Source organism: Sturnira hondurensis, unplaced genomic scaffold (genome assembly GCF_014824575.4).
Source record: "Sturnira hondurensis isolate 20B ecotype Veracruz unplaced genomic scaffold, ASM1482457v3 Scaffold0006413, whole genome shotgun sequence".
Taxonomy (NCBI): domain Eukaryota; kingdom Metazoa; phylum Chordata; class Mammalia; order Chiroptera; family Phyllostomidae; genus Sturnira; species Sturnira hondurensis.
Genome location: NW_028079044.1, coordinates 6,280,845 through 6,306,574, shown reverse-complemented (window position 1 = coordinate 6,306,574; position 25,730 = coordinate 6,280,845). Strand labels below are relative to the sequence as shown.

The following is a 25,730-nucleotide window of genomic DNA, read 5'->3' as shown; positions in this document are numbered from 1 at the left end:
ATATTAAGTGCCTCATTTGTTAAAAGATACCCCCACCACCAGCACCCATTTTTGGTATAGCCGAGAGTCAAAGCTCAATAAAATGAATACAGACCACCGGGCCGCCGGTTCTGGGCCTGCAGTACTCACATGGCCCTTTCTGCGGTCAGTGGTTGGGATCTGACACAACTCAGAGGCAAACTGACCCTACTCCCCCCAAACCACTGGGAAGCTATTGAAGAAGCAAGCCCATTCAAACAGTGCACCTGCCTAGAGCAGAAACGTGCAGGATCGGGGGAGAGACCAAACATGGGCTTCAAGGCTAACGTTACTCGGATGTGTGCTTGGGCCCAGAGGGAGGGGAGTCTCAGTGCCCCGTTTCCAGTACTGTCAAAGAAAACGCTGGCGTAGTGACAGCAAAACCTCCTACAAACCCAGCTCTAAACCTGGCGGACATAAGTGGAGACCGGAGAGATGGAGATGGTTTGGGGAGACCACCGCCCTGGCGACGGCTGGTGTGAAAGAGGCAAGAAAGAACTGTCAGTTCGGGTTCCGGTTTTTACCTTCACATTTCTGCTCCACAAAGTCCAAGATGGGGATGGACCAGTCCGGGCCTCGCAGGAACCCCGCGATGCTCTCCATCACCCATTCTACCTCCTCCTCCTCTTCCGCAGCCATCCGGACTCCGCGAGCGCCTCGGAACCTTGGGCCAGGCCCCCGCAGCCAGCTAAGGTCTTTCCACCACAGGGAGTCGGGAACGAATTGGTGAAGAGCTGCCCCCTCTGGCTCCGTGGATGAAAGCTACAAACTAGTTAACGTAAAATGGTCGCTATGGCAACTGCTGTGCTTCGGCAACTGCTCCCGGAAGTGGAGCTTGCTTCCGCGGAGCCTGCGCATTTTAGAGAGGAGCATTGGAAGTACGTTTCCTATTGGCTAGAAAAGAACAATAAATCAAGAATAGTCTTCTGCCCATTGGTCCGGAGTTACTGAGCCCACATGTTCCCTTCTCGGAGAAGTGCGCGGTAGCTAAGGCTCGGAAGTGGATCGATGGGTTTACAGCGGGGTCTCTGGCTGAAAGGGCTTGAGGGGTTTTGAACCCAACTAAGAGCCAACCACTTGCAAACCTGCTAGTCTAAAAGAGTTTGTAATTAAAGGGTCGTTTGAAAATACAAAGCCGGGCGCAGTAGCTCTGTAAGACTTGCTGATTGGCTCTTCGGGCTTTGTCTTTTATACCTCCATTGGTCTTGAACCGTCCATGCATAGGTAGAAAACAAACTAGAATTAAGAGCTTTTCAAAGGCAAAGTCAAAGTTATTATTCATTTCAGTGTTTATGTAACCAAATTTAGGTCAAATAACATCAAATGAACTATTAGATGAGTGTCCATGGTCAAAGTGCTTGTTGTCTCAGAATATCTCCAAACAAACATATATTTACATAAATAGGGACATGTGTGTACAGTTACAGAACTTTTTGTGGTTAATATATGACCACTGTTTCATATAAAAATATAAAACTTCCTTCTTTACATCTGCATAGTACTCCATAAACTACCATTTAATCAATTTTTATTTCATTAGTGTATATATGTACTATCTTTATGGATGCATAGATGTGATCATTAGGGTGCAGTTTTGTTCTTTTCTCCCTCCCTGATGTGGGTGTATTGTACCATTTTGACCCTCTACAAACTGCTGAAATAAACATCTTTGTGGCTTTAAGAAATGTTGGTTTTATTGACTTTTCCAAGGGGTATAATCTCCAGAATTGCTAAATGAAAATATATATATATATATATATATATTGATTTATTGTACTAATGATCAATTACTAGATGATATTACTTCCATTTTTTAAACTTATAAACAATTCTGTAGCCCTGGCTGGTGTGGCTCAGTGGATTTAGTCCTGGCCTGAGAACCAACCTGAGGGTTGCTGGTTGGATTCCCAGTCAGGACACATGCCTGGGTTGAGGGCTGGGTCCCTAGTCAGGGGTGAGCAAGAGGCAACCACACATTGATGTTCCTCTCCCTCTCCTTCTCCCTCCCTTCCCCTCTCTTTAAAAATAAATAAATAAAATATTTAAAAAAATTCTGCAATGAACACACTTGCACATATATTTTTGAACCCGTCTTATTTCCTTTGAATAAATTCATTCCAAAGAGAAAAACTGAACTTATTTTTTAAAAAATTTTTGAAAAATGCTTTTGCCAATCTAATAGGTTAAAAATGATGCAAATTTTTAATTTGTATTTTTAAATTTGAAACTGAGCACTGGTTTATGTTGATTAGCCTTTATGTTTCCTCCTGTTTATCTTTTCATATCCTTTGACCATTTCTTACTGAGATGGTCTTTATTTTTTCGCACTGATTTGTAAGTTTATTACACATTATATAAGAATTCTAACTCTTTGTCACAAGCTACAATTATATGTTTTGTCATTTACCTTTTAGTTCATTATGTCTTTTGCCATATAGCAGTTTTGTATTTTTCATATCTACTTTACATGGGAGGTAATACATTAATTATTTTCCTTTGTGGATAGCCATGCTCCAGACACCATTTGCTGAAAATTGGTGCAGTAAAGTGCAGTGGTTTTTCAATTACTATAAAGAGGTAAAATGAAAGAAGGACATCATCATCCTTAGGGCAAAATACTGTGTTACCAGAGTTGGATTACTCTCATTTATTGTTCTGTTTCTCTGTTTTCTAGCCATCCTAAAATAGAAGTCCCACTTTTGTTCTGAGAATGCCCTCTTTTCATAAAGGAGTTGCTTGTATTTCTAATGAGCCTAGAGGCCACAAAGTGCTATTCAACTGCACTGGGCATCACTTGGCATTACAGTCTTCACCCTGATCTCTTCAAAGCCTTCAATTGGGAACAATTGCGATAGCAGCAGATGATAACTGAGAAGCACAAGCTCTTCTTTTGTTTATTTTTTCATCCTTGTTCCTGACTGTTAGCAATGTAGATTCCCTCAGGCCTGTAAGTTCTCTCATTTATTTCTAAACATTGTATTATTTCAATGTTCCCCTCAAAACGTAAAGCTTTTCTTTTTATTCACTACTTTGGAGTCTTATAACCAGGATGCTTGTACAGGCTTAATATAATATATTCAATATGCTCATCATGAAACAAACAAAAGCTCAGAAGAACAGTGCACACTCTCATAGGGCAGTGCATGTCATACACTGGAGTAAGAGCAGGATGAGGTGGGTGGTGGGTGTCTCTCAGGCATTTTATTACAGAACGCTTTGTTCAGTCAGGTAGTGTTATTTCATGTTTTGCCACAATGCAAACATAATCATCTCTTGAAAAATCATGACTTCTCATTTTAGCCATGTTATTGCCTTTTATCCACTACATATGAACAAATTTTCATTTTGAAGATGTGTGTTGTTGTAACAGAAGAGACAAAAATAGATAACACATAGACACATACATGACACACAACTCCATCATGCACACACATACATATAAGAGGTTTAATTAGAAAACACATATAGAAAGTACTGGGGCCATGCTTGGTAGTTAGTAAATGCTCAGTACCTATTATGTAATCTAGATGCTTTTTTTTTTAGCAACTTGCAGCATGGTTATAAGAAACCATTCGCTTTATTTCGCATCTCTCCTTTCACACTTCTACTGAAATCTCCTGCTTCTCCCCATCTCCTGTGTGGCAACTGAGCCTCTGCCTTACTAAAGGATTAAGAAATGCAGTCTTGCTCTGGCTGGTGTGGCTCAGATGGTTGGAGCGTTATCCTGTAAACCAGAAGAACATGGGTTTGACTCCTGCCAGGGCACGTGCCTGGGTTGCAGGCCAGGCCCCCAGTTGGGGACATGCAAGGGGCAACTCACACATTGATGTTTCTCTCCTTCTCTTTCTCCCTCACTCCCTCTCTTTCTAAAAATAAACTTTAAAAATCTTTTTTAAAATGTTTTTCTTGTCTTATAAATGATGTGTTAGTTTGCTAGGACCACTGTAACAAAGCACCACAGAGTGGGTACCTTAAACAACAGAATTTTATTTTCTCACAGTTCTGGAGATGGAGAAATCGAAGATCAACACGTCAGCAGCGTTGATTTTTCCTACAGCCTCTATCCTTGGCTTCTTGGTGCTGCTTTCTTGCCCACATCTTGTGCCCACTTGGTCTTCTCTCTTTACCCATTCGTATTCAAATTTCTTTGTAGAAGGACATCAGTTGAAGTGGATCAGAATATGATACCCCCATATACACCACTTCAGCACATTGATTGTTTTGGGCTGAAGGAAACTGAAAAACAGCAGACACAGAAATAGCTCTCTGCTACGTGCATGAAAGCAGGGCATACATTTCCCATGAAAAAGGTACAGCGCCTACACCAGGAAGAGGAGAGGAGAGGACTGTGCTCCTATCTCTGGAGATGAGGAGACAGTGCTGAGACGAGTCTGCAGTAACAGACCTTACGAAAATAATCTCGATCTTCCATTCAAAAGTATCTTAACCCACCCCATGTACTTCCTAGTCACTCTTGCACAGTTAAAAAGCCAAACAAATCCCCTTTCCTGTGCTAGTCACTTCTTTACCATTTATCGCCCTTTGTTACAATAGTATGTAATAGTATGTAAGCCCTGTCTGTCTACTCTCAACTTTCTCACTTCTTCATGAAGCCCTCATACACACAAAATTTTAAATATTAGTAAAATTATATTCCTTCTCTCCTGTTAATTTGTTTTTTTGTCAGTTTAATTCACAGGCCCTAGCTACTAAACCTAAGAGGACAGAGGAAATGATTCCTTTTCCTCCCCTACATATCCATATTGAACTTGGGCCTACTTTAAAGGCTTCATTTTAACTTCATTACCCCTTAGAGGTCCTGTCTCCAAATACAGTCTAACTCTTAAGTGCTAAGGATTAGGACTTTGACATATGAATTTGGGGGACACAATTCAGCCCATTATAGATGGAAAAACTGAGACTATACGATGTCAAGGTTCTTGCCCAATGTCAGAGCCAAGTCAGAGCTTGCAGCTCCCTGTATTTGATACTTAAGCAACAAGGTAACTCCCCATTTTCACTTTATAACACATCACAGAAATTTTTCCATGTCGATCAAAACATATCTACATGATGTTTTTTTTTTAAAGATTTTATTATTTTTAGAGAGAGGAAGGGAGGGGGAAAGAGGGGAAAGAAACATCAATGTGTAGTTACCTCTCACGTGCCCCCTATGGGAGACCTGGCCCGCAACCCAGGCATGTGCCCTGACTGGGAATAGAACCAGTGACCCTTTGGTTCACGCTCAGTCCACTGAACCACACCAGCCAGAACTCTACATGATATTTTTGAATGTACCTAGTACCTTGGCTCAGGCCGCTAAGGCAGAACACCATAAACAGGTGGTTTATAAACAACAGAAATTTATTTTTCGCTGCTCTGAAGGCTGGGAAACTTAAGACTAAGGAGTCAGCAGATTTAGTGTCTAGTGAGAACTGGCTTCCTGGTTCATAGATGGCCATCTTCTCTCGGTGTCCTCAGAAGTGGGAAGGTTAAGAGAGCTATTCAGAGTCTCTTTCATAAGGGCATCAATTCCATTTACGTGGTCATAATTCCAATGAGGTGGTCATAATTAATTCCATTTATGTAGTAATAATTCCATTATTAGGTCAACTCTCATGACCTAATCACCAAAGGTCCCACTTCCTAATACCTCCACATTGGGGGTTAAGGTTTCAACATATTAATCTTAGGGGCACACAAACTACTCAGTTTATAGAGCACTTACTTTTCTATTGTGCGAATATAACAGAATTTATGTAAATAGGCCTATATTGATCTAGAATTTCTGGCACTATTTGAAAAATAGTCCTACAGCAAGCATTCTTGTAACTAAATCTTTGCCCCGAATCTTTATCCTTCCTAAAAGTAGCATTGCTAAATCACACAGTATGCAGTTTTCAAAGACATTTGAACCTGTGTAGTTTTTTAAAGAGAAACTATCTTACATCCTGCAATAATCGTGGTTAAATGCTAAGTACTTCTTTTGTATTACTGTGTTATATCCATGAGTCAATATATCCATATGCATGCACAAGTATGTAAGTATGATACTTTGAAGTATCAGATAACTCTGATATTTTGAAGATTGTTAATTTAACCAAGAAAGGCTAGAGAAATGACTGTGAGTTCCTCTGGAAGCAGAGTCTTTAATTTCACAAATGCATTTAAAAGGCCAACACAATGCTTGGCACAAGGAGATGCACAATGAATGCTTGATGAATATGTGAATGATGGTCTCGGTATATAATGCCTCATAATTGCCTAAATAGAATCCATTTTTCTTTTATAGCCCTGGGGAAGGGAGCAAAGGTGTGACTACTGGAAGAGCAGATTTTTTTTTTATTTTAACAAAATACACTTGCATTGTACATCAGATAGCTCAGTTATTATTAGCAATAGGCCTAAAAATACCAATGCAATAGGAATGTCATTTTCATATGTAATTTATAGAGCATGTAAAACATTAGCAATGAACTACCTAATTGCTAGTCCAAAGTCAGCTTTCAAATAAAGAGAGAAAAAAGGTCACTGCTTTAATCCTATAAATTGCTTTTATTCTGGCTATAACAAGACCATGTAGAAGTTCTAAATTATAGGTTCTTTGCAAATATTCTTTCTTGGTTATTTGGTTTACATAACAGCAAAGTGATGGAGGAGGTTTCCATGGGTTGGCAAATAATTAACTCCCTGCCATATATTCAAGTTCTCCAGTGAATTTTTAGATTTCTATTGCATTTGCAGAGATAGCATCACAGAATTTCTATTCTCTTTTCAATGTCTTTTGTTTTCTATTCCTCATAACTTACAAAATATTCAGCAGCTTGATTTATTAGCAAAGAAATAATAAAAAATACAGTGTCGTTTCAAGTCGTGGCTAAATATATTCATCTGGTGTAAAACGGCAATGCTTAAAATCCTTTCTTTATTCATTGAGTGCTTACCATGTGCCAAGCACTATGCCAGACCCTGAAATAAAGAGCTCCAGATAAGGTGCATTCTCAATGCCAACTGTGCGGCAGTTTGCCTACTCATGTCATCACTAAACATTCAGTGTCTTTTTGTGGTTTATTGCTTCTTTTTATTTTTACCTCCCTCCCTTTTTAAAAAATGATTTTTATTTATTTATTTTTAGAGGGGAAGAGAAGGAGAGAAATATTAATGTATGGTTGCCTCTCATGAGTCCCCCGCTGGGAACTGGCCTGCAGCCTAGGCATGTGCCCTGACTGGGAATCGAACCACGATCATGTGGTTCGCAGGCCCGTGCTCAATCCNGGGGTCTTCATCGTCGTCCTCCAGGAGGGATGCTTCTGGGATGTGGCTGAAGGCCTCTGGGTGCTGCCTGGCCAGCTTCCCTTTCAGTGTCCTGATCCTGCGGAAGATGCTGTCCAGGTCCCGCTTCATCTCCACTAGGGTCCTCGTGTGGTGCAGGAAGCGCTCACTCATTTGCTGCAGGCGGGCACTTGATAGGTTATTGAAGTTTGCCAGCATCTCATTGGTCTTCTCAAAGCGGTCCAGCATGTTCTTCTGGGCCAGGATGATGGCATTGACGTCATCCACATTCACCATGCTCAGGATGCGGCTGCAGAAGACCCTCGAGGCCGAGTCCGGGGGGTCCATCTCTTCCTCCTCCTCCGCTGCCTGCACATCTGGCGGCCTTGCTNCTTTTAACTACTATATTGGTGACTTTGGGGAGGATGACTGATATGTAGAGCATGTTTATATGTGCCTTGGATCCGCCTTTAGTTCTCTTAACAGCAGCTATAGTCTAGATCAATGGCCTCTAAAAATTTTTTTGACCCAGTGCTTCATTATAAAAGTGTTCTGAATATTTTCCTTAATAGGTGAATATACATTTACTAATGAACTACATACATGTACATAGCCATAAATAAATATAAAAATTGTATAGTATACAAGTAGAAAACAAAACTCAAAAATGTAAATTAACAAAGAATGAGATAAAAATATTTAGGTTGAAATTCTAACACTTGTTCCCTGAGTGCCAATGAATCATCTTGAACACCTGCTGCGGAGGCCACTCGTTTGGGCTTGGTGACCCTGATAGTGTGGGCTTCTGGCATACATAGTAAGGAAGCCAGGGAGTGTCTATTTTCTCTACTTCCTATTAGAATATTCTGGGAGAAATAGTCCAGAAAATTCTGAGACTTGTATTTGAAGTTCAGGACACTGAGATCAAGCCTCTCAAACAAAAAAGGATGAAAAAAGCCTCCTCCATCTTCAGAAGAGATGGAAGCATCCCAACTGGGAACCGTCCTGATGTGGGAGGCAGTAGGGAATTGGTCTTAATACTGCGACATTTTTTTAAGGACTGCTAGGAAACACTCTTGAATTTATTTACTTTAAAATTTTATCTTTATTACTTTTTTTGGAAAAGTAATATATGTACATTGTGAGAAACTCAACCATCATAGAACTATACAATTAGGAAACTGAAAATCTAGTTTTATTAAGAACTAAAGAAAATCACTGTACTTGTGTGGTTATTGGCCTCCAGATTATTGTAAATGCATATATTAACATATATTATCTTCTTTAATGATAATGAGGACATTCCCACTTACACAATTTGTTTTTACCTCATTTTCCAAGAATATCCTTTCATATTAACACAAAAATTGTTCTTTTAAATTCATCTGTTGTACTTCATTATACAGACATACCTTTATTTAAAATCTTATTTATAATCATTTCTAATATTTTGCTCTTATAAACAGTGCTACAATAAGCATCAATGTACATGCATTTTTGTATTCTTGGTGGACTAGTTTTATAAAATAAAAGCAGAATTCTGGATGTAAGGATATGAAACATTTTGGGAACTATAAAATTATCCATCAGTGTTAGTAAATTGCCCTCTAAAGGCAGTACCAACTGATACTCTCACCAAAAGATTATGTGTTTATTTTTCACACCTTTTCAGCACTAAAAACTTAAGTGTTTTAATGCTTTTTGTCATCTGAAAGGTAAAAATACATACAAATATGGACAAATCATTTTAATGTGTCCATGTTTAATTTTTAATGAGATTGAGAATTATTTCTTGTAATAGTTGACCACTTATAATTGTGAGAACAATGATTTTTGTTTTGTTTCTAGGTTTAACTTTTTAACTATACAAATTTGCAAATATACACAAAAGAAGCACCATGCTTCAACAATCATCAACATTTTTGTGAAACCCAGACATCATGTCATTTTTTATAGGAGTGATTTTAAGGAAGTTGACCATTTAGTGCCCTTTGACCCAGACATTCACCTCCAATGTCTTGGCTAACCAGTGAAGTGTAAAGGAGCAACAGCCAACCCCACAGGTCTTATAGTAGTGAAAATGTAGTTGCTGATTTAGGCCACCAGATGGCAGACCACAGGTTTAAAAAAAAAGAAAAAGTCCCAGCTTCCTGATAGACCAGATAGATGTCTTAAGGAACTTGATTTCCTATCAGTAGGGGGGGGAGGGGGGAAGGGAGACTGAGAAGGGGTGGTTAGTCGATGCTGTGTTTTAAACCACAGTAATATATTTGATTACCTGATAGTAATGTAGTTTATAATCTGATGAAATATCTTTTATATTTTTAGGTTTTTTTCCTATGAATTTATTATTCTTAAGGCCTCCAAAAAATGTTTTAATTAGAATTGCATCAAACCTGTAAGTTAATTTGAAAAAATAAAGATCCTCAATATATTTTTCCCCTATTTACTTCTCTCCATTTAGATCTCTCGGTAAGAATTGCAATTTTCATTATAGTGATCATAGACATCACTCATTAACAATTTTACTTAGGAATGAGTTTATTTTATATATATTCTTGTTTTAAAATATATTTTATTGATTATACCATTACAGTTGTTCTATTAGCCCCTTTCATTCCCCTCCACCCGCACACTCCCTCCCCCACCATTCTCCCCCCCTTAGTTTATAACCACGTGTCTCAAGTTCTTTAGATTCTATATTTCCCCCACTATTCTCGCCCTCCCCCTATCTATTTTCTACCTACCATCTATGCTATTTTCTGTGCCTTCTCCCCCCTTCTCCTCCTCCCACCCCCCTGTTGCTAACCCTCCATGTGTTCTTCATTTCTATGGTTCCACTCCTGATCTAGCTGTCCTCTTGCTTTGCTTTTGTTTTAGGTGTGGTTGTTAATAACTGTGAGTTTGCTGTCCTTTCACTGTTCATATTTTTCATCTTCTTTTTCTTATATAAGTCCCTTTAGCATTTCATATAATAAGGGCTTGGTGATGATGAACTCCTTGAACTTGACCTTATCTGAGAAGCACTTTATCTGTCCTTCCATTCTAAATGAAAGTTTTGCTGGATAAAGCAATCTTGGCTGTAGGTCTTTGGATTTCATGACTTGGAATACTTCTTTCCAGCCCCTTCTTGCCTGTAAGGTCTCTTTTGAGAAATCCGCTGACAGTCTGATGGGTACTCCTTTGTAGGTGACTGTCCCCTTATCTCTTGCTGCTTCTAGGATTCTCTCCTTCATTTTAGTCTTGGCTAATGTAATTATGATGTGCCTTGGTGTGTTCCTTCTTGGGTCCAACTTCTTTGGGACTCTCTGAGCTTCCTGGATTTCCTGGAAGTCTATTTCCTTTGCCAGACTGGGGAAGTTCTCCTTTATTATTTGTTCAAATAAGTGTTCCACTCGTGGCTGTTTCTTTCCCCCTTCTGGTACCCCTATAATCCGGATGTTGGAACGTTTAAAGATGTCCTGGAGGTTCCTAAGCCTCTCCTCATTTTTTTGAATTCTCATTTCTTCATTCCTTTCTGGTTGGATGTTTCGTTCTTCCTTCTGGTCCATTCCATTGATTTGAGTCCCAGTTTCCTTTCCATCGCTATTGGTTTCCTGTGCATCTCCCTTCATTTCAATTAGTTCAGCCTTCATATGTTCCTCTAATTTGTGACTATAATCAACCAGTTCTGTGAGCATCCTGCTAAACAGTGTTTTGAATTGTGCTTCTGAGAGGCGGGCAATCGTTGGTCGCTGAGAGTTATTGGCTCTGGGACTTTGAGTTCTTCTTGTGCCATCTTTCGGGCTGTTCATTCCTGTTCTGTAGCAGGATTGGAGCCCTAGGTGTTCACTACAGCAGGGCAACTCAGTCACTGGGTTGCGACGCTGTATGTGGGGGCGGGGCCAACAAGGAGCAATGGCATCCCGTCTTCCGCCTCCCGGCCGCAGCCCCCACATGTGTTGCAGCTGCCACTGTCACTGGGTCCATGTGTTTTGTCCCACTGAACATGAGTGTGCCACCGCCGTCAGCCCTCAGCCCCTGGGGCCTGCGTGGTCTGTCTCACTGTGCGCGAATGTGTGACCGCGGTCAGTCTGCCCCACACCCTGAGTGGGTCTGGGCTGCCTGCGCGCCTAGGTCTGAAGATCTGTCCTGCCCGACCCTGCTCTGCTGCTGGCTCCGCCCCTCTTACAGTCCTGGTTGAATGGTTAGTAGTTGTCGGACTTCCGTCTAATTCAATTTTCTGTTTTGTGGCTGTCTCTTTGTTCTCCAAACCTTTGTTGTATTCAAACTTGGTTGTGGGAGAAGGCACAGTGTTTCCACCTATGCCTCCATCTTGGCCGAAGTCCTTATTTTATATTATTCAAACTTGTTTTTGATGATTTTACAGGCATACATTGATCTTTGCAGCTAATGTTTAATCCCTGTATTCTTTTATTAAGAAATAAGTATGAATTATTTTTAATTTTCTTGCAATGCAATTGTATAATCTAAAAAATATCATAAGATTCTTTTTAAGCATATTTTTTTGATTATGCTATTACAGTTGTCCCATTTTTTCTCCCCTTTATGCCTACCCCCTCCTTCTAGCATTATCCCCTTCAGTTCATATCCATGGGTCATACGTGTAAGTTCTTTGGCTTCTCCATTTCCTATGCTATTCTCAACTTCCCCCTGTCTATTTTATGCCTACCAATTATACTTCTTATTTCCTGTGCCTTCTCTATTCTCCCCCTCTCCCTACCCACTGATAACTCTCCATGTGATCTTCATTTCTGTGATTCTATTTCTGTTTTAGTTGTTTGCTTAGTTTTTGTTTTTTAGGTTCAGTTTTGATAGTTATGAGTTTGTTGTCATTTTACTGTTCATACTTTTGATCTTCTTCTACTTATATAAGTCCCTTTAACACTTCATATAATAAGGGCTTGGTGATGATGAACTCCTTTAACTTTACCTTTTCTGGGAAGTACTTCATCTGCCCTTCCATTTTAAATGATAGCTTTGCTGCTTTCATTTAGAATGGAAGGGCAGATAAAGTGCTTCTCAGATAAGATCAAATTCAAGGAGTTCATCATCAGCAAGCCCTTATTATATGAAATGTTAAAGGGACTTATCTAAGAAAAAGAAGATAAAAAATATGAACAGTGAAAGAAGAGCAAACTCACAGTTACTAACAACCACACCTAAAACAGAAGCAAACCAAGAGGACAGCTAGATCAGGAGCGGAACTATAGAAATGAAGAACACATGGAGGGTTAGCAACAGGGGAGTGGGAGGAGGAGAAGGGGGGAGAAGGTACAGAGAATAAGTAGCATAGACGGTAGGTAGAAAATAGATAGGGGGAGGGCAAGAATGGTAAGGGAAATATAGAATCTAAAGAACTTGAGACATGTGGTCGTAAACTAAAGGGGGGAAGGGGGGAGGGATGTGCAGGGTGGAGGGGAATGAAGGGGGGAATAGAACAACTGTAATGGTATAATCAATAAAATATATTTTTTTAAAATGATAGCTTTGCTGGATAAAGTCATCTTGGATGTAGGTCCTTGCCTTCCATGACTTCAAATACTTCTTTCCAGCCCCTTCTTGCCTGCAAGTTTTCTTTTGATGTGCCTTAGTGTGTTCCTCCTTGGGTCCAATTTCCTTGGAACTCTCTGGGCTTCCTTAACTTCCTGAAAAACTATTTCCTTTGCCAGATTGGGGGAGTTTTCCTTCATTATTTGTTCTTATAAATAAGTTTTCAATTTCTTGCTCTTCCTCTTCTTCCAGCACCCCTATGATTTAGATGTTGGAGCACTTAAAGTTGTCCCAGAGGTTCCTAAGCCTCTCCTCATTTTTTTAAATTCTTGTTTCTTCATTCTGTTCTGGTAGAATGCTTATTTCTTTCTTTTGATCCAAACCATTGATCTGAGTCCTGGTTTCCTTCTCTTCACTCTTGGTTCCCTGTGTATTTTCCTTTTCGTAGCCTTCATTTCTTCCTTCATTTTGCAACTGAGCTCAATTATTTCTGTGAGCCTCCTAATTATCAGTGGTTTGAACTCTGCATCAAATAGGTTGTCCATCTCCTCATTGCTTAGTTCTTTTTCTAGAGTTTGATCTATTTTTCCTTTGGGCCATATTTCTTTGTCTCGGTGCACCTGTTATGTTGTAGCAGGGTGCAGCCTTAGGTATTCACCAGGTCTGGGCAACCCACTTCACTGAATTGTGATGCTATCTGTGGGAGAGGGGTCAGAGAGGGAACAATAATGTTAGCTTGTTCTGCTCTAGCCCTACTTTCCAATGAACTCACCTGTGAGACTGGGAGTTTCTCCTACCTTCGTAGTTCCCACAGTATTTTACAACTAGAGGTTTTGAGTCTTCAGTTTCCTGATCAGGCAGCCCTGCCTTGACCACATGGTTTGCCACATTGCCAGTCCTCTTCACCCAGCTGCCCATCTCCACCACTCCTACCAGTATGGATGAATGTTTCTTTAAGTCCTTGGTTGTCAGAGTTCCATGCATTTGATTTTTCTGGCAGTTCTAGTTGTTTATTATTTTTAAACTAGTTGTTACCCTTCTTTTGGCTGTGCAAGAAAGTAAAGCATTTCTACCTATGCGTCCATCTTGGCCAGAATCTCTGAAAAATATCATAAGAGTCTTGTGTTTGCCTTTCCACGTTTTTTTTTTCATTTCTGCTTCATACTTCATTACACTGAAGTAACATAATATGTTGTATGGCTAAAAATGACATACAAATATAAAATAATGATAAATAATATATCCTTACTATGTATAATTGGCTTTTTATTTGAAATAGATACTCATTGTGTTTATTCTAATGTTACATAGTAATATGTTTTTATCAAGAGTATAAATGGGTGTTGAATTGTATCTGGTGGCCTTTCAGTGTCTTCTGAGAGGATCATATAATTTTTCTTATTTAATTAATTGATATTATTATTTTATTAATAAGTTTCCTTATATTAGTAGTTTTCCAGTCTGAGGTAAATTCTTCTTAACCTCAATGAGTTAAAGTTTTAATGTATTTTTAAAGATTTTATTTATTTTTGGAGAGAGAAAAAGGGAGGGAGAAAGAGGCAGGGAGAAACATCAAGGTGTGGTTGCCTCTCTCACACCCCCACCTGGGGACCTGGCCCACAACCCAGGCATGTGCCTTGACTGGGAATCAAACCAGCAACCATTTGGTTCACAGGCCAGCGTTCAGTCCACTGAGCCACACCAGCCAGGGCAGTTTCAATATATTTTGAACTAGGTTTGCTAGCATTTATTTACTTTGTGTCTAATATTCAAAAGGTTTGTCTATAAATTGTTTTGGTGTGTCACATCTTTGTTAGATTATAGTGTCAGAGCTATATTTAGCTCATAAAAGAATTGGATGGCATCCAATCATTTTCTGTGTTCTATGTTCCAAGATAAACACGTACTGATTTTTATCTATTTAATGTTATTTTCCAAAGGCGATTCTGAAAAGAATGCTATTTAAAAATTTTAATGACAATAAACAAATAACTATATTATGGTAGAGATGTTTTATAAATTAAAACCTTAAAGGACCATAATAAAGGTTATTTTTCTTACAGCAACTTGTTATAGAAATGCCTGCCAAACCCACTATAACAGATTATCTTTGTCTGGGTATGCTATGGGTTATAATATTACATAAAGCAAACAAAATTCCTTATTTTACTCAACTGTCTTACTCACTCATAGAGAGAATAAACTTATGCCTAGGGATTAAGCATCTGAAATGTTATATCAGGTCAAAAGTTGCTTCCTATATATTTTTTATAATAAACCATTGTATTTCTTAGGTGCTGGTAGATAATAATATTCCAAGGAAGTCTTTCTGCGAGAGGGAAGCAATAAAGAATTTAACCCCTGTTTTATCTCATTATATATCTTGCCTCTAGAAGTAACCCATAATTTGGATAATAAAAAATATATAGCTGTGCTAACCTTCCAGATGAATAATATCCATAAATCTTCATTATGACTCTTCTCATGATAGACCACAGCATTGTTCAAGAGCACTTTCTACTGTGATGGAAAGGCCCTGGTTCTGTGTGTCCAATGTGTCCCTGGGCCCACTGTGGCTCTGGGCACTTGGAATGTGGCTAGTGCAAATGAGGGACTGAATTTTTCTTTTATTTAATTTTAACTAATTTAATTCTAAGTAGCCACGTGTGGCTAGTGGCTATCATATTGGACAGCACAGCTTCAAAGTGTGAAATTGAACAGTATGTACACACTAGAAAGCTAGAGGGTTTTCACCACTAAGCATTTCCTTATTACACACAAATAAATTGTACTTGCTCACGCTTTGTCCACTGATAATCAGTATTAGTCTCTGCTCACTTCTCCCAAGTATTTACACTTGCATTTTTAAAACTTGGTGTAATACTTACCTCCTGTCTGAACTGCCTTCACTTGCCATTCTGAGAAGGATCTGTTTTTCCTGTCATTGCGTTTTACTCTTTTTGTGGTTTCCCTTTATTTACATGCTCTTAGCTGCCATTGGGTGTCTTTGTAATTTTGCATCCAAACCTACTGAATTTTTGTTAGTTTCCTTAAAAAGAAGTAATTTGGTTCAATTATTGGACACGAACATGTTGCCATGTATAATGATGGATAATTATGTCAATAAAATAGTCATGAGTAAAAAATGATTGAGAAGAATTTATAAAAATTGTAATGAGAATTTATAAGAATAGTACTGGCACTTCGGTATGGAAATTGCAGCTATATCATTGAAATGTTTTTCAAAGATGAAGCCATTCTACTGAATCCATTACTGTAATTACGCTTTAAACTTGCTAAAAATATACATTTTAGTATGCACCAGTTTTACATGTAGTCACCACATTCAGCTCCATTCTTATTAAAATTTTAAGATTTGGAGGTTCCACTATCATAATAATATGGTGCGCATTGCTTCTCGTATTTCTGTAGAAGCTATGTATACCTGAAAAAATTTATGGTTTCAAATAACCTAATAGGATCAAGGAATAATTTCAGTGATCATTTTTTAATTAACAATTTCAAAATACTTTTTTTTTTACAGAGGTTGGAATGATCATTCATTTGAAGGTAATGTTTCATCATTTCATAAAATAATTAACCATTCAAGTCATCATCTTCAGTAGTTGCAAATAATGGTAGTTGCTTAACTTTTGAAGAAATAAAGCTAATTTTAAATGAAATTATCTGTGACTAGAATTCAGATATTGAAAACATTGAAATATTGGACTTGCTGGGTACTTAAAAGAACACAAGCCTCTATAAAGAAGCTGAGTCTGGTGGTGGAGGCCCTTCTAAGAAGTGACAGAGGTGACTCACGAGCTCTTCAGGAAGGAGCGGAAACCAGACGCTGCACTTCCCATAGATCAGGAACTAAGAAGATCAGTTTAGAATCTTGATAAAATACGTTCTCACTGTCTTGGTCACCACCAACCCACAGTTTAAGTTCGCACTGTTTCTTAGGAAAACATTTTGCTAACAAAATAATAATGTGAACTCAAGGAATAATAAACAGTCTTTTATTTTTGTATGATTACCTCATTGTAAAAGTTAATGTAATATAAGACCACTTTTTTACTATGGCTAAGGATATTGACTATTTTTATGTTTGTTTTTTTTAGATAAATTTCAAAATTATTTTGTCAAGTCCTTCTGAAATATTTTTATTGGAATTTTGCGCACCTGCTTTAAGTATATTAATTAGTTAGTGGGAGAATGACATTATTTAAATATTAATCTTCCAAAATATAGTACCACTTTTCTTAATCTTTTTTTTAGTGTAAAAAGAGTCAGGAAAATATTCTAGTTTTCTTCATATTGGCAGTATAGTTTCCACTAACTTTCATTAACATATATTCCCATCAATACTATTGTAAATTAAGATTCCTTTTGAAGTATGTATTTCAACCTAAGTACTGTTGGTATATATGAATGTTGTTTCAATCTTATATATTTACCTTATTTCCAAGCATCTTACTGAACTCTTTAAAGTATGCTATATTCCTCTTCCAAAAATAGAAGTTGTTTTTGTTATCTATTTTTGTAATCAAAAGTAATACATACTCATTTCATACATATTATGTCCATTTAAGTTTGCGACCCACTGGTGTTGAGAGCACTGGGCTGTCGCGTAGGGAGAAGGGACATGTGCCAGCGGAGTTAGGGTGACGTGGGCAAATCACACTCCAAAATATCTGAAAATCGATGTGGAAACAGCAATGTCTGCTTAGACATTCACAGATGCACAAGGAAGTTTTCGTTAGAGGAAAAGTCACCTTGAGAGTATTATATACTGTACATTTGAAGCTAATATAAAACAATGTTGAATGCAAACTGTCATTGAAAGACATTATAAATAAATAAATAAATAAAGAGAAACAGGGATGTAACAGGAAACTGACAGCTATTAAGATATGTTTTCTATGATATTTTTTAAATGAGTGGACAGATTAAAAACAAAGAAATTTAAAGATGGAAGGAAGCTGAGAGATTGGGTGATTTAAGTTCTCTGTTTAGCAGTGTTTTAGAAATAGTAGGTACACAGTAAATGGTTTTGGTTTATGTATATGACATATGTCTATTTCTCCTCATAGTATTATTTAAACTTTTGATTTATTAAAGTAATTCCCATACAGAGTTAATTAAATATCACTAAATCTTTCTGAAAAGAATAAGTAAAACTGAAATGCTTCCCCACCCCCCAAAAAAGAGTGTTGAAAATTTGTTGCCATAAACTTCTAAAGCTTACAAGAGGTTATTGTTACACTGGTATATTTGGCAATAACATTGGCATGAATGAAGTATTGAATGAATATATGTAGCACTTCCTTCTGCCCTGAAGGTATAGTGATGAGCAAAAATACACTTCAAGGGGATAGACATTAAATAAGGACTCGCCCAGATGAATACAACATGTGATACTAAATGAGAGATTTTAAGGAGCCCAGAGATGGTGACACCCACAGAAATCCTCTCTGCTGTGACCTTAACCTCCCACAGGAAGCTACCCTAATCTAACACTGTTCCCTGTGGGTTTTCCCAACCCGAATCTCTGGTCTGTGAAACAGAGCCCATAAACAGACGTTGAGGGAGTCCTATCGGACATGTTTGTCCCAGGAAGAACTAGGCAGGACGATACCTAAACCACCATTCCACCTTCAGTTAGATGCCTAAACCTTCTATTGCCTGAACTACTTCCTTCCCCATTTGCAAATTACTAGATATTCTCAATGAATTTTCAAAGAAATCCCAGAGCCTGAGACTAAGCTACAGTATTGGTATTTCCCACAGGACAAGGAGTTTCGCTGATGCCCATAGCCACTTTTCAGAGTATCCAAACTACACCCTGGGTATCCCATTTACACCCCTGAAACAGGATTCAACTCCACGATCCACTGCATTTGGGTGGAGCCATGGGTGCTCGGGGCTAACAACTGCATAAAACACCTGATAACAGTGTGTGGGGAGGAGCAGCTTCCACAGAAACATTCCACTATTTTCGCTTAGAAACATCTTGATTTTCCAAAGCTCTGGTAGTTTAGGAAATAGTTTGGTCTGGAATCAGTCTGATCAGTCCAGTCAGGAAAACAAAAATCACTGGTCATAGTTCAAACAGAAAGGGATTTAATTCTGGAAATGGTTACGAAGGTATTGAAAGGGCAAGAAAAGAAGGAATGTTACCCAGAGATGAGAAGCTGCTACCACCACTTTTAGGCTGGAGCCCCCAGCCACATCTGCTGTGGGAGATTACTGCAGGAACCGAACCTCCAGGGAAGGGGCACCGTGTCACCAGTGCCCAATCTGCCCTGAGACACCCCTACCACTGGTACCAGATGAGAATGGCTTCTTCTCTTCTCCCACCAGTGATTCCCACTGTCCAAACTTGGCTGGTGGCTGGGTGGTAAGGGATTCTGGGGAATGGAGTTCCAGGCTCACAGCCCTTACAATTACAGAGGACAGAAAGGAGAGCGTGGCATCGTGCCAACAGAAAAATAACTGGCATGATAATGTGATCAATTAGGTAGATGTTAGTCATTGTTAATCAATTACATTTGATAGAAAATTACTTTTGAGTGGATTGGGTAAGCGTTCAGCACTAATTGCTTTCTTTCCAATCAGTTCTTAAGAAATCTTGCTGTCAAAGTTGGAGATGGCAGCACCAGACAGGGAGAGGGAATGACGGACAGGCCAGTACGGTCCAGGAGCAGCCACAGGAGTAATTAACCGGATGAAGGGCCAGAAAGGATTTTGAAAAAAACACTCCATCTTTCCACCTAGAAGACATTTTGTCTCTAAAATTGAGTGTGGAGATAGGGGGACAATAGTAAAAATCCTTTCCTTTTGTGTGGGTAGCAAGAGCCAATGAATTTCAAAAATAGAAAAAAAAATCTGGTGTACTAATTATATGTAAATTCTCCTTTATAAGGGAAGAAAAATGAGTCACCAAAAATACAAAAGCTACATAAATTAGCATCCCTCAATGCCTTTAGACAAGTAAGTGCAACAGCATAATAGCATTATGTCCCAAACTGCACCTCCTTTCGCATTCCATCCAGGCACACGTATCCCGTAGCATCTGTGAAAGGCTCAGATTACCGTCAGCTGATACCTGATGTGGCATTTTTTTAACTTCTTTATATCTCTTCCACCCTTGCTCTAATTCACAAAATGCTTTGTTCAGGTTCATTTGGGTTTTGTGGCTTATCTGACTCAAAGATGAGTTCATTCCTATTTTGTTCGTTGGCATTCAATGAGCAATGTTGAGTAGGATGATTACTCTGTGGGCAAACATGTAGAAATCATTTCAGAGACTGTTTTGAAATTTCTATTCTAGGATAAAATACATTTAATTTTTTCAAATGTCATCAGCTTAAAATATTAGCTTTTGAAATGAACTTTGCTCCTTGTCGGGGAGTGTGTGTGTGAGTAGATGCCTTACGTCCATGACTGCATTCGGTGGGGTGCCACTCTGAAATGCTGTTCTCAAGACTCCTTTCAGAATGAACCTTTAGAGGTCCAGAGGGCAGAACAAATTTCTGGAGCTTAATTTCCTGAAGCTGCCGTTTACTGTTATCATGAAATGCACACTACATTAGTAATAAAAATGAATATAAAAGTAATAAAATATCTTCCCATATATGCATTTAAAAATTTCACATATGATAAAAGGGAGAGCATTATTGTCAGATAGTTTCTTAAGTTAGTGCACAATTCTTTGCCAGGTCTCCTGAATCTGCAGTAGCCTGCCCATTTTGTAGTTAACCCTACTGGGAAAATATAGGAAGGGGAAAGCAGCGAATTAAGTTCTATTGGTTTGTGTAGCTTAACCTTCCCTCTTTTTGCTCTTGGAGGTTATAGGGTGAACATTCAAGGTACATTCACTGAGTACTACAGGGAGAATTCAAAGGGGCCATTTTACAGACGACCTGTATTCAGTTCTATTCAGGCAGCACAAGTTTGGCTATGCTGTTTGTTCAAATAATGAAACACGTTCATCTCTATTGTGGCAGGCAGAATAATGGCCCCAAAGATGTCCATTCTCTACACCTCCACAATCTTGCATGACAAAAAGGGCTCTCCAGATGCCATTAAGATCTTGAGGTGGGGAGATTACCCTACAATAACCAGTGACTGCAATCTAATCCCATGGATCTTTAAAGGCAGACTTTTTCCCAGCTGTGATCAGAGAAAGATGTGGCTGTGAACCACGGAGGCCGGGAGGGACATGTTGAGTTGATTCCTTCCCACGAGGCAAGGAATGTGGGCAGCATCGAGAAGTTGAAAAGGCAGCAAAACATTCTCCCTTCAAACTTTCAGCAAGGAAGACACCTGTGTCAGCATCTTGATGTCCGGTCATAGAGACCTGTGCCTGATTTCTGACACAGAGAACTGTAAGAGAATAAATTAGCATTATTTTAAGACACTGTATTTATGGCAATTTGTTACTGCAACAACAGAAAACTAATATGCCCCTAAAACCACTTCCTCAAACCCACTGCTGGCTCTACCATCCTTATGCTTCCCTGGGACTCAGTCCAGGGACAAAAGGGGCCACTCCTGGCATAGCAGTTTCCCGGGCAGCTGTTCCCAAACCGCAGCCAACTTTAGTTCTGATGGGGTGGTGCCTAACCTCTACCACTTGTGAAGTATTTTGAACATAACCTTTGGTTACAGGGACCTAAATTGGTGACTTTCAAATATTTTTGACTCCAACCCACCTAAGGTAAGACATACATTTTTATTTCAGCCCAGGGCACACGCACATTCTGTCCCCTCCACCTGCCACTCAGCTACTCCACACATACACACATACACACATATTGTATAACTACACTAACATTTCATGAAATGCTACTTATCTTCGCCACATGTATTGCGCTCTTATATTTTCAATTCTATTCTCTTCTACTTTCTCATGTAAATTTCAACCCACTAAACTGATTTCACAGTTCACTGGTAGGCGGCAACCCCCAACTGAAAAACAATGACCTGGCTCATGACAACTTGGTGGTCAAGATGGAGAGTTTCTGGTAGAGAATAGATTGTGTTTTATTTCCAAAGGAAGCATAAACATTTGTTTAGAATTTAAATAGTTTCTGTATATAACCTTATTTTGTGATTAAATGTTATTTATTAATATACAAAAATGTATTCATTTTCTCAAAGTGAATGTTAAACCCATGACATTTGGCAAATTAAGCCTAATAGTAAAAGAGAGGGATCACAAAATGAACAGGCTACATTTTAGAAAAACATTTTAAATGAAATAGCCATTAGGTGCATGTATTTAGTGTTCTACATTTCTATTACTAACTTTGTTCATTTCCGCTTTTATTTTTAATATTTCCCTTTTTCTTGCTTGTCTTTAAGGTAGTACCCATTTCTTTTTTGGATTAATTTATTACCTTTCTCTTTTTTCTTATTACAAGTAATAGCTGCAGCATCATTTCAAGCACTTACACTTTGTGTCCGTTAATTTCGAGGTCCTGAGGGAGTTGAAATATCTTTAAAATTGTTTGCTATAATTCAACTGGCTTTTCTAGGTATTGGATCTAGCAAAGGGTTTGAAGATTATGAGCTATTGTGTACTTAGTTAGCTTCCACTATGTTATGTTGTCGAACAAACAGCCCCCAAGTCCCAGGGGCTTACAACAACGAAGGTTTATTACTCACTCACGGCATATGTTGGCTACAGGTCTGTTTCTGGATCCTCATTCCAGGACATAGACAGAAGGAGCAGCCCTTATATGAGACATGCTGGTTCGTGACTGAACCACAGGAGTCTCCTAAAGCTTCTGCTCTGATGCCGGGCATACATCACTTCCACATACATTCCATAGGCCAAGCAAGTCTTAAGACTGAACTTGATGGCAATGGGACAGTAAACATAATCCTTTTACAGGCAGGGCGCCAAAGAGTCGGAAGCAATAGTGTAATCTACTCCCATGTTGTCCCCCATAATGCTGTAACCACAAAGCTTTATCCTTGCGTCTCTGTAGATTTAAAACTCCATTTTATTGTTGGATTATATTTAGGACTTACCATTATAGCATTTATGTTTCCATTTTAAATATATCTTTACTCATAATATGATACTGTTTATCTCCCTTAATGTGTTTTGCTATAAGATCAACTGTGCTAATCATGTTTTTATAGGCCACACCAGGCTGTAGCCACTATGGGTTATCATAACATTAAGAAAACAGTATTTTTTCTAGCTTAACCTACACCCACAGCAATGCAAGGTCTTCTCTCTCTCAAAATTCACCAGGTAGTGCATGCGCTTCTGCGAGGGGTCCCATGGTGCCCAGGAAGATCCTGCCTGGTGCCCATCCAGCCTGGGTTTCTAGTCTGCGGACAGGAGAGCAGTGCTCTCTGCCACCTCGACACGCAGAGCTGCGCTGCTCACACACTTTCTGAGACTCCAGGAATTTCACTCTTTCCTAAATTAATAGCCATCTTTCTCTAGAGCTTTGGTTCAAGTGCTGGGACACCACTGGGCAGAGAATAATATTATTCTCTGGTACACTGAGAATGGTACACTGTATCATTCTCAAAATTACTCTGACTGCTAAACCTTATATTTTAATAAGCTTATTTCCATCCCCCTCCTCTCCAGAGTCTTTCCTCCCCTCTGTTCCCCTCCTTCACCCCTCCCCTCCCCTCCCCTCCCTNGACACGCAGAGCTGCGCTGCTCACACACTTTCTGAGACTCCAGGAATTTCACTCTTTCCTAAATTAATAGCCATCTTTCTCTAGAGTTTTGGTTCAAGTGCTGGGACACCACTGGGCAGAGAATAATATGATTATTCTCTGGTACACTGAGAATGGTACACTGTATCATTCTCAAAATTACTCTGACTGCTAAACCTTATATTTTAATAAGCTTATTTCCGTCCCCCTCCTCTCCAGAGTCTTTCCTCCCCTCTGTTCCCCTCCTTCACCCCTCCCCTCCCCTCCCCTCCCTCCCCCTCCTGCTCAATGTGAGACTCCTCTGCTGTTCAGCTAACAGAGCCTCTGATAACCAACCCCACCCTGAAATCTCCGTGAAACTGAGGTGATTTAAACACCAGGTTGCTATTGCGTTTGTACAGGCATTATGAGTTGCAAGCCATTCCCCTTGCCTTATTAAAATTCCTTATTTTAAAACATTTTATCATAATAATCACACATAGAAAGAAAACAGTAATATAATAGGGCTAATCATGAAAATGGCAGTCTCCTGCCCCACCCTCTCCCACCCTTAATTTGATTTCCCAGAAAGAAGCACTTTTAATCATTTCTGTTTCAAGGCTCTGTGATGGCTACTTTCCTAATTCTGAACAATGCTATTTCTTGATTTACTTGGAAAATCACTGTATTAAGTGATAAGGTAAGTTCTCCTCTTCTAACTCTTCATCTTCCTCTTGCTTTCTGTGTTTATATCCTTACTTACACATTATAAAAGTTGACATTTATAATTTCTCTAGTAACTATATTTAAGTTTTACCCGTTTTGTTCACAGGCTGCTTCTAAAAGTTAAAAACTACTAACAATCACTGAGATATTATAATTATGTAAATATTGTTGATAAGAAAATTAGATACAGGATTTCATTTTCCTCTCCCTAGGGGCTCTACAGATCAGGTTAAAAACTGTTCCCATTTAATATCACAGAGTTTTCCTTGGCTCATTCAATTTTATATTTCTATCTCTTTTCACTCATGCAGAAAATCTTGGTTCCAATGACAATAACATAATAATAAAAAATTGTCAAGCCTACAGGAAAAGTAGAATGGTAGAATAAATATCTGTATGCCCTTTATGTAGATATACAATGGTTAAAATTTGCCACATTTACTTTATTTTTCTCTTTTGTTTTTACTGAGTTGTTCATTTGGAAGCACAATACAGATAACATAACTATTCACCACTTCTATGTTTCTCCTAAAACAAGGACATTTTCTTACAGAACCATAATCCCATTATCAACCCCAGGAAATTTGATATCAATTCTATAATACCTGACAAAACCCATATTCAAATTTTCCCAATTATCACCAAAACTGTCCTTTATAGCTTTTTAAAAAAAATGTTTTATTTATTTATTTTTAGAAAGGGGGAAGGGAGGGAGAAAGAGAGGGAGAGAAACATCAATGTGTGGTTGCCTCTTGTGAACCCCCTACTGGGGACCCAGCCTTCAACCTTGGCATGTGCCCTGACAGGGAATTGAATCGGTGACCCTTTGGTTCTCAGGCCCATGCTCAATCCACTGAGCTACACCAGCCAGGACTTTATAGCTTTTCTCTATCCAGAATTTAATCAAGACTCACTTAAAAAAAAAAAAGACTCACTTATTGCATTTAATAGAAACATCTCTTTAGTCTTCCTTATTATCCCTTTTATTTTATTCTACTTTATTTTTTCTTTCATGACACTGACATTTTTTTGAAGAGTCCAGCTGTCCATAACAGATTTCAAAGAGAGGTAGTCAAGAAGGTCATCCAGCCTTAGGGCTAAGGATCTGAAACTTAATTTAGGTTAAGATGTTATCTTTAGCCTGCCAGGGGCTTAAACCCTGGGACCTTTAGTCAAAACCTGGTTATTGTCTTCTGCCGCTTCAGGGGTCAACAATCACCAAGGTGATAAACTGAAGTCAGGCCAGGGAAGTGTGCCAAGAGAAAGAAGGAAAAAGAGTGTTGGCATTAAACTATAGTTTAAATGAAACCAGAGTTATGAGGATCCTCAGTTTCGGTTTCAGCACCCACCAATGACCCATGGTTTAATCAATTACTTTAAGGTCCTAAAAATGGTGATTTTCTTTTTTTAAAAAATATTTTTTTTATTTATTTTTAGAGACAGGGAAAGGAAAGAGGAAAAAGAGGGAGGGAAACATCAATGTGAGAGAGAAACAGTAATTATTGTCTCTTGTATGGGCCCCAAACTGGGAAGAACCCACAACCCAACAT

The 25,730-nt window shown here is 38.8% G+C and overlaps 2 protein-coding genes across 4 annotated transcripts in view; both read right to left on the bottom strand.

The window, feature by feature from the left end:
• Positions 1-845, bottom strand: part of CFAP36 (cilia and flagella associated protein 36) — a 29,519-nt gene extending 28,674 nt beyond the window's left edge. The window contains exon 1 of one of the 3 annotated variants that reach the window (XM_037047947.1): positions 543-845. In XM_037047947.1, coding sequence (XP_036903842.1) covers positions 543-657 — 115 coding nt within the window. In that variant the 5' untranslated portion in view covers positions 658-845. The remainder of the gene's footprint in view (positions 1-542) is intronic. The other 2 variants (XM_037047945.1, XM_037047946.1) reach the window with 2 other exon arrangements.
• LOC118988973 (kxDL motif-containing protein 1-like) lies at positions 781-7,675 on the bottom strand. The gene is made up of 2 exons (XM_037049035.1): positions 7,286-7,675; positions 781-868 (listed from the first exon to the last, which is right to left on the bottom strand). Exons 1-2 carry the CDS (start codon positions 7,636-7,638, stop codon positions 781-783), a joined length of 441 nt encoding a protein of 146 aa, XP_036904930.1. The 5' UTR covers positions 7,639-7,675.
• Between the last annotated feature and the right edge of the window lie 18,055 nt (positions 7,676-25,730).